The sequence below is a fragment of the Phyllostomus hastatus genome, unplaced genomic scaffold (assembly GCF_019186645.2).
Source record: "Phyllostomus hastatus isolate PE091 unplaced genomic scaffold, TTU_PhHast_1.1 phas_contig_1, whole genome shotgun sequence".
NCBI classification, from domain to species: Eukaryota; Metazoa; Chordata; class Mammalia; order Chiroptera; family Phyllostomidae; genus Phyllostomus; species Phyllostomus hastatus.
In genome coordinates, this window is record NW_025333498.1 from 16,749,769 (window position 1) to 16,758,802 (window position 9,034).

At 40.2% G+C, this 9,034-nt stretch overlaps 1 protein-coding gene across 4 annotated transcripts in view; it reads left to right on the forward strand.

Moving 5' to 3' along the window:
• Positions 1-7,443, forward strand: part of WIPF1 (WAS/WASL interacting protein family member 1) — a 120,465-nt gene extending 113,022 nt beyond the window's left edge. For all 4 annotated transcript variants that reach the window (XM_045851834.1, XM_045851751.1, XM_045851668.1 and 1 more), the window contains 2 exons: positions 570-683; positions 4,444-7,443. In XM_045851834.1, the coding sequence (XP_045707790.1) occupies positions 570-683; positions 4,444-4,499 (170 nt within the window). In that variant the 3' untranslated portion in view covers positions 4,500-7,443. The remainder of the gene's footprint in view (positions 1-569; positions 684-4,443) is intronic.
• Positions 7,444-9,034: the final 1,591 nt, after the last annotated feature.

Here is a 9,034-nt window from a genome sequence, read left to right on the forward strand (position 1 = left end):
TAGGGCTCACCGTGATTTCAAATTAAAAATAGTAATGCCCCCGTCTCCACTTTTCAAAAAGGCAGATTTTGTTTCTCTGTTCCTTGTTTGAGTCTCATTTTGGTTAACTTTCTAGAGATGCCAGAATTCTAAAAAGAAACATTTTTATAGCTTACCTTATTATCTACCTTTCTAAACAGTTTGCTGTAGGGAAGAGGCACAACAGCCTGCAGATATTAAGCAGCTTATCTCTGCCTCCGTATCAGAGGGCCCCAGGGATTCCTCCCACTAGTGGGAGAAATGATTAAGGAAGGTGTCCCATGCCTTAGCCCCCAGCTCCTGAGAGGGACTGGCTGGGTCCTAGTCACTCGAATCAAAATCACTCGGATCTGGCTTTGGTTTGATTGGAAGACCAGTAGATGTGATTGATGTGCAATCTCAGTGACACCTCTGCACTTCCCACTGTCTTCTAAACTTCTAGACATAAAACTAGAAGTGATCTCTTCTGTTCTATTTCATGATATGCCTTTCATTCCATCTGTTCCTAGTAGATTGTCGATTACTGAAGATACTGTTTGTCTCTCCCTCAGATGAGTGGGAAAGCAGATTCTACTTCCATCCAATTTCTGATTTGCCACCTCCAGATCCATATGTGCCAACAACCAAAACATATCCCAGTAAACTGGCAAGAAATGAAAGCCGGAGTGAGTATTTCTGCAAGGACTTTTGGTGGATTCCCACTTGAATAGCCTGGGTTATATACAGCTGAGGGGTGCATGGGAATCCAGGCTCTTGCCTGGAGCAGGGAGACCAGAGAAGTCACTTCTGGATTGGAAGCCATCTAAATTCTGGTAAACTCCCCTTCTGCAGCCAGTGAAGAAAGCAGAGGTAACCAGAATGAGAAAAGATCATTTTCATGTGTCATTACTAGCCCAAAATACTGTCGGGTTGCTAGTGAATGAAATTGTATCATTTTGCTTGTTTAGAGAACCGTCCCCCATTCTCATCTTCCTGAGATGGCCCAAATAGAACCATCTTCTTTCTATTCCTATTAGCTTTGAGACTGGCAAATGTCTTATTTAATCATAACAAAAACTGACTGTAACTGCCCTTGATCTTTTAAATATATCATAATCATAGCTTTATAGAGCATCACACAACATTTTCAGTGAACCCATAATCTCTCCACATAACAGATATTTTCATTTTATACGTTCTTGTCTAGTTTTTATCCAGTGAATTCTGATTAATTTATATGGTTATAATTATAGAGTGCAGTTTTTTGGTGGTGAAGTTTATATAACTTTGCTTAGTAAACAGTTCCCTATTTTATCATGTGGTTTTATTATACCAGTTTCCATCAAGTCAGCATTTAATAACTTAGTTTACCATTATTGGACACTTAAGTTGTTTCTGGGGTTTTTTTTCCTAATAAATATAATGCTACCATAAGAAATGAATCACTTTTCCACTATTGGAAAAGAATGTGAACAAGAAGAGGAAATGGAAAAACTAATATTTTACAACAATAAATGTATAGAACTGAGAAAGAATTATCATGAAATATACATATATCACTGATAACTTGTAAGAGCCTTAGCTTCAGAAACAAACTCCCAAAGCAGAAACATGTGGAGAAAAAACGTTCGAGCGTGTCAAACAACTGTCCCTGTGTCCCAGCCTTGTCCTTAAGCCCCAGGCAGAGCTCCGTATGCATCCTCGGAGCCTGCTGAACTTTCTCAGTCCGCAGTTCTTAATTCTCAGTTTGCTCCCAGCCTCAGAGCAGATTAGTACCCACTGAACTCGAGGCTGGTTAGAAGCAAAATTATGGACTTCAGGGAGACTTGACAGGTGGCAGAAAGAGGAGATGGGGACACGGAGCTGTGCTCTGTGTCACAGCATGGGGCAGGTCACTAAGGACAGGTCAAGTTGTGCTTTATGCCCCTGCTGAAATTTCAAAGAATTCGAAAATATTTTAGGAAAATTTCCATGAACAAATGACAGAAGTAAAGGGAATATTGTTGCTTAAAAGAAGTTTAGCCCTGGCTGGTGTGGCTCAGTGGGTTGAGCGCCGGCCTACAAACTGAAAGGTCACTGGTTCGATGCCCAGTCAGGGCACCTGCCTGGGTTGCAGGCCGGGTCCCCAGTGGGGGGTACGTGAGAGGCAACCAATGGATGTATTTCTCACACATCAATGTTTCTCTCCTTCTCTTTCTCCTGCACTTCCCCTTTGTCTAAAATAAGTTATTCGAATTTTTTTAAAACAAAGATTAATTTCTGGGAAAACTCATTTATGTGGAATAATGTATTCCTAGATGATGCCTAATAAAAAAGGTGTAACTACAGTGAAAGTTATCGCAGAGGCGGCGGTGGTGGGCTTCACATGGGACGAATACCTTTGCGTCTGTTTGTGTGCTTATGCCATAAGAGGGTCTCCTAGCTGATAGGGGTACAGCCTGTTTTTCTTTCCTTTAAGGACTCTAAATGTTTTCCTGATTTCTACTGTAAATATTATATATATGCAGGGGTGGGTAAAAGTGGGTTTACCATTCTTTGTATGGAAAATGACATGCAGGTTATGATGATTATAAGAGCTTTACTAACTAACTCAGAAGAGAGTCACAGTGGTACAATGCACTTTCTTTTGCCCACCCCGTGTGTGTGTATATATATGTATATATGTGTGTTTGTGTGTGTGTGTCAGTAATAGAACCGTATTCCTCTGCCCCTCTAGAGTTTTAATTTAATAGCTGACCACATCCCCTCCCCCATCCGCCTGTCTGTAAGACTTTGTGAAATCCGCAGGCTGGAGCTGTGTCCTGCTCACTGTTGCATCTTCCTGGAGTGTCACGGAGCCTGAAACATGGTAGACACTTAAAACTATCTGCATTAGTGAACTAGTGAATTAATTTCCACTGCCCCAAAGAACTTTTTGTAGACTTTAAAGTTCTACTTTTTGTAGAATTTTAAAGTTCTAGCAATGTATATTTTAATATTTTATACTGATAATGGATGATCCCTCTAAAAAATACATAAAGTATAAACAAATGGTTTTATTCGCTCCTGTTGCTACCCTGGCCTCCAGGCCCACAGCCCGGTAGGGCTCGCAGGCAGCCCGGAGCAGTGCTGGCCTCATGAAATCTGTGCACAGGCCAGCCCTTGTTTTGCTAGCCATTTGTGGTGTGGCAGCTGCTGGTCCAGGCCCCATGACAGGTGGCTGGTTTATATCCAGATGAGTCTTCCCTCAGATGCCCGCCCAAAAAAATATTTGGTTGAGATGGTAAGAGGAACAATGCCAGTGTGTTCCTCTGCCCCCTCTCCTTGCCCAGAGATTTAGTTCTATCTCGGAAACCCCTAAGTGGGCTACTAGGGCTGCTGTCAAGGTGCTCACTGAGGAATGTGTTGGTGCCAGCCCACCTGGGTCACAGAGCAGTGGCCATAGCAGACACACTCAGTTGACATGTGCCCCTGGTGGACATGCTTAAGCACCTGAGCACCTGTCCCTGTGCCTAACAGTCATAAGATCCTCAGAAAAGTGTGTGTGGGATAGATGAATTTCAAAAATTGTGAGTGGATTTTAAACCTGTATAGCTCACAAATAAGTATAGTTTTTAAAAGAACACTATCAAGAAAATGAAAAGGCAACCCCTGAAGTGTGATAAAATATTTGTAAATCATATAGCTGATAAAGAACTAATATGCAGAATATACAAAAAATTGCTATAGTTCAACAACAAAAAACAACCCAATTTTTAAAATGGGTTGAATACTTGAATAGACATTTCTCTGAAGATCTGCAATGATCAATAAGCACATGAAAAAATGTTCAATATTACTAATCATTAGGGAAATACAAATAAAACTACAACAAAATGCCACTTCACACCCATTAGGATGGCTACTATAAAAAAACACATTGGTTAGAAATTAGAAGATGACTAAATGCCCAAAAAAGGGGATTAGATGAATAACCTTAATATGCCTATATAATAGAATGCAGTGTGTCATTAACAATTATATATGTAAAGCATAATTACTTTGAAAGATGTTCAAAATGACTATATATGATCCAATTTTTGGAAGACAGAAAGGAACTGTTTATATAGAGAAAATATACAAATGATGTTTTTATTATCTCTGGGTAGTGCAAGCTTGGTGAATTTTTTGTTTTGTTTTCACTCTTCTATTTTTTTCTAAACCTATAACAAACACATACCATGTTTGTGATAAGAAGGAAAACAACTTTTTTTAACTTTCTTAACTTGATGCAGGTAGTCGGTAGCCAGAGGTGGGTCATCCACTAGTAATTTCGTTCAGATCCTTACGTGCTCCTCCCTTCCCATCCACACGTGCTGGTCACAGGGTGTAGGGTTGTGTATACCTTTGTGAACATCTCTGAGTTTCTACAGTGAGAACACAAGCTTTCTAACCAGAATTTATCTTTTGTCTATTTTTTTTACCAAGGTGGATCCAACCGAAGAGAAAGGGGTGCCCCACCTCTGCCGCCCCCCCTGAGGTGATCCTTGCCTGCTCTTCTCCACCCGAGCCCCACAGCAACTTCTGCTGTTGCTATCAAGAGTCGCACACCCTCCTCCCTCGTCCCTGTCATAGAAGGAGTAGGGAAGAAGGGAGGGTGACACGGGAGTATGTGTGTGAGGGGTGGAAATCTGATAAAGAAATGCACCTAGATCTTTATTCTGTGTATATTCTCAAAGCTATTGCTTGCTTCAGCTACAGCCCAACAGTGTGTACAGCTTAGGGGCCAACTGGCTTTTATGGCAAGTAGGCAGAGATGAATTGTGTTCCAGGTTTCAACCAACCAAGTACAAATTCAAACATTCACCATAAATTTGCTACAGACAATATTAAAGTCCCTGAGAGCTGCTTGCTTCCATGCCTTTTTTGCATGCTTGGCCTCCTGTCTGTTTCCATGAACCATGGGCCACCTAAGCAAGTTGCTGAGCAAGGGCTCACATGAAGTGTTTGTGGTTAGAGAGTATAATTTTTGGCAGCCTGAAGCAGGCTCCAGGACAGAGCTGTCCAAAAGAAATATAGTGTGAGCCACATATACAATTTAAATATCTCTAGTAGCCACATTAAAAAAGAAAAAGAAATAGGTGAAATTAATTTTAACATATTTTATCCAAAATACCATCTGGCCTGCAATTAAAATAGTAATTATTAATGAGGTATTTTACATTATTTTTATTTGGTACTAAGTTTCAAAATCTGGTTTTGTGTCTTACACATAAAGCACATCTCTCTTTGGACTCGTCACATTTCAAGGGCTCAGTGGCCACGTGCAGCCAGTGGCTGCCATGTTGGACAGCGCAGGTCTAGAAGACAGGATAGCGCAAAACCCCTTGTTTAAAAAACAGAAAATGAAAGATGAGCTTTAGCAATTCAAGAAGTAACTAAGAGTAAAGTTAGGACCCAACACCTTGTCTGGCAGGTAGCTTGACCTTAGATTTTGTTCCTTATTCTCTCTCTTCTTCCCTTAACGAGTATACGAGTGTTGCTTCAGAGTACCAAGATCAGAAATTGCTCTAACAGCGTTTACAGTTATGTGGAGTAAAGCCATTGGAAAGGAACGAAAGCCTGTTGGGGCTTCCAGGCTCAGCACCAGCAGCCTGGAGCTCACCCGTCAGCTGCACTTCTGCCTGGCCTCCCAGCTTGCTCCTCGGGGTGGGGCGGCTCAGTAGCAGAGGGGACAGTCAGGGAAAGGTAGCAAATCAGAAACACAGAAAAAGGGGCCAGATTTGGGTTGATGGGCGAAACTGTAAAATAAATCTGATGCGTATGGGGTTGAGAGAGATTGTTGCTGGAATTGGAGGAAATTTGAAACTGTCCGGGACAAGGAGTCGTTTGCCTTGGATCTATGCAAATGAAGCTCCCAAATGGGCCATAGGGAAGAGCCAGCCTTGCCTTTTGATGTATGATTTTGTTTACAGACTTCACTGGGACTTTTAAATCTAACTATGGAATTGGAACAAAACATTTCCATTTATATATTTTATACAGTTGATTATGTTTGAAATGACCATTACTTATTTTTTTAAAGCCACATGGCCACATATGTATGTGTATGCCTACATAAACTTTGTATCATGGTTTCAGTGCGTTGTTCATGTATTACTGGGAGATACTAACGAGAAACCAATCCAAAGAAGATTTTGAAAAAAGCATTCCTATTTATAGAAGAAATAATTGTTTCATTTATATAAAAGCAAAAGAACTTAGAGTTCTAGTAAATGGGATGTCTAATAAATTATGATATTACCCATTGAATATATTGTATTTTTATACCTTGTCTTGCCAAAGTCCTGGGCTTAGCACATTACAGATCTTGGGTTCCCCCCCTCCTCTGCCATTCATTTGTCTTTCAGAAACTTGGGGTCCTTTACCCAAAGAATCAAGAAATATAAAGGTATAACAACCTTGGCAAAGTATTTTTACAAAAAGTTCATATTTTGGTAACATAGCAGCAGCATCACTTTATTATTGGACTCTTTGATCAGATATCATTCTTTAATTGATGGTTGATTAAAACTCCTGTGAGAAAGCCTAATGACCCACCTCAGAAAAGGGGCCTTGCTGGCGAATATGGCAAAGAAAAGTGTCAGCCAAAGAAAGTGGGTTGGAGTTTTATAAGGGAGAGCAAGAATGGCCAATTTCCTCACACACCCCAACTCTGCAGGTGCCATCCTAAAGTCTGAAATGGGGCCACAACTTATAGTTGCTATTCACCCAGGATAGAGATGTTTTAGAATGTGTTTTTTAAGTGAATGTTTCATTAATACACTTATACTCTTGCTTTGAAAGTTAGAAACCTAATTGCATCCAAAACTTTAAATAAGTTCTATGCTAATATTTTTAACGATGGTAAATCACAAAAATGAATAATCTTCTTCCCTGAAATCAGAGCTTATGTGTGTTTTTTTCCATAAAACTTCCAGGTAAATGTATTCAAGATGCAATACAGTATTTTAACATTCACATATCATTTTATATGGAAATGTATTACAGTATTAAAATTCAGTGTTCAGTATTTATTTCACTGCATTTTATTTAGTAAAAGCTGGGAAGAATGTTTAATCCAATGGTGCCTTACTTTGTGATTTGAAAGAAATCCACTTTTTATGTCTAAGTAGCAGATTATTTGCATATTTGTAAAACCTGTTAGGCCTTTATATTTTAACTTGTAATACAGATTTTGTTATCTGAGTAGCAAAAATGGGATGATTATTAAAGCGCCCCAACATTTTTGGCATGAAATTAATTTTCCCTGTTTATAGTCAGGGACTGTAAAGGAGGAAAAAAATGTTTTTCATACCACTGCACTATGTAAACATGCACATTTTCCTATCTGTTTTATCAGGATAGTTTAAATGGTGGGCAAGAGTCTACTTGAGACATCTGCCTCTGTGTAGTAAGTTAGCCAGACAATAAATAAAAGCAGAACAATATGAGTGTCAACTGGTGGTTTTTATTTCAGTATTGTCTATGTAAATATGACCAGAAAAGCAAGTGTCTATTTTCTGTCTTTTACTCTGGTAAAGAAAGACATTCTCAAAGAAAAGAAGGAAGAAGGAGGTCTGTACGAGTGAATAAATAGTCATTGCATCTACTTTCTAATACCTTCTTTCTTTTTCCTAAGAACCTGTCTCTTCATCCAAATCTGTTGATGGTTTATTTGAGGCAGATGCTTCTACCCTAAGGTAAAGATGGATGGTGTAAGCAGGGAAAGATAAAATTACAAAGAGTAGTACTGACATGGATAAATTTAGGAAAGGCCAATAGGAATGAGGAGGCCTGATCATTTTTAAAATTATCACCTGTGGGGGGGGGGGGGGCCTGTGTACATATCTCAGTACAGTTAATGGCTGACAGGTTAGGAAGACCTGGCTCTGTCCTCACTTGCAAGTCACTTAACTTCCCGGAGCCTGTTTCCCCATGTAGAAAGCGGGCAATCTCGCAGCATTACTAAGTGCAGCAAATAAGATGATACACTCAGTCTGACTGCTCTAAGTGCTCGGGGAGTGGCAGCCACTGTTAGTGCTTCCCAGAACCAAACCGACTAGAGGGAGACTCGCTGGTGCACTTTCAGCGGGAAGCAGTAAGAGCAGGAAAATGTCCCTGTCGGAACTACAAAGCAACTCCAGACAGCAGTCACCTCCCATGCTGTCTTTCTGCCCCTTACACCTCCCAGGCCTGGAAAATGAAAATCCACGTTGCTTCAGTCATCAAATAAATTATTAGATTCAGTTTGAAATCATAGATATTGAGACCTGGAAAGAGCCATATATATAGGGCAGCCTTAGAATTTATCCACAGTGGGACACTTTTAAAAGTGGAAGGGGGTGCTAATAATAACTGCCTTGGTGCAACTGGTATAAATCAGGGCTGTCCTGGCAAATTGGGCCATGTGGTCACTCCACTCAGAGGTCATCTAGTCCAACTCTGTTGCCTTACAGCTGGATGACTTAAGGCCAAATCACATACTACGGGTAGACAAGCAGTATGACTTTTCTCCACACCAAACTCAGTTCTTTTCATCCCTCCCACCTCTAGCTAAAATCTGTTTCATGTGCCTTTCACATTTGCTGGAAAGAAAAGGAGAAATGACAAATTTCAGAGTCAGAATGAGCCCTGGACACACAACCCTGGACTGAATCCTGGCCCTGCCACATGCTCCCTGGGAGACTGCAGAGAAGTTATTTAAGGCCTCTGAGCTCTAGTTCTCTCAACTCCAAAATGGTTACAAAGCTTAAGTAAATATATTAAGTATTTGGCATATGTCAGGCATTCAATGGAAGTTCCATTCTATTTCCTAATTCCCTTGTCATCAGACTAGGCTGTAGTCAGGAAAAATGTTTCAATGCATTCAAAGGAGTCTGATAAAATTTAATTACAGAATTCTAAAGATTCTTAGGGAAACAAGTCTGGATGTTATTAGACAATGAGCTGAAATTTAGCTTAAGTCTTGCCTAGGACGGTGCCAGCCAGAACAACTGGACTATGTCCACCACAGACTCAAATGTGTTTCAGTAATGAG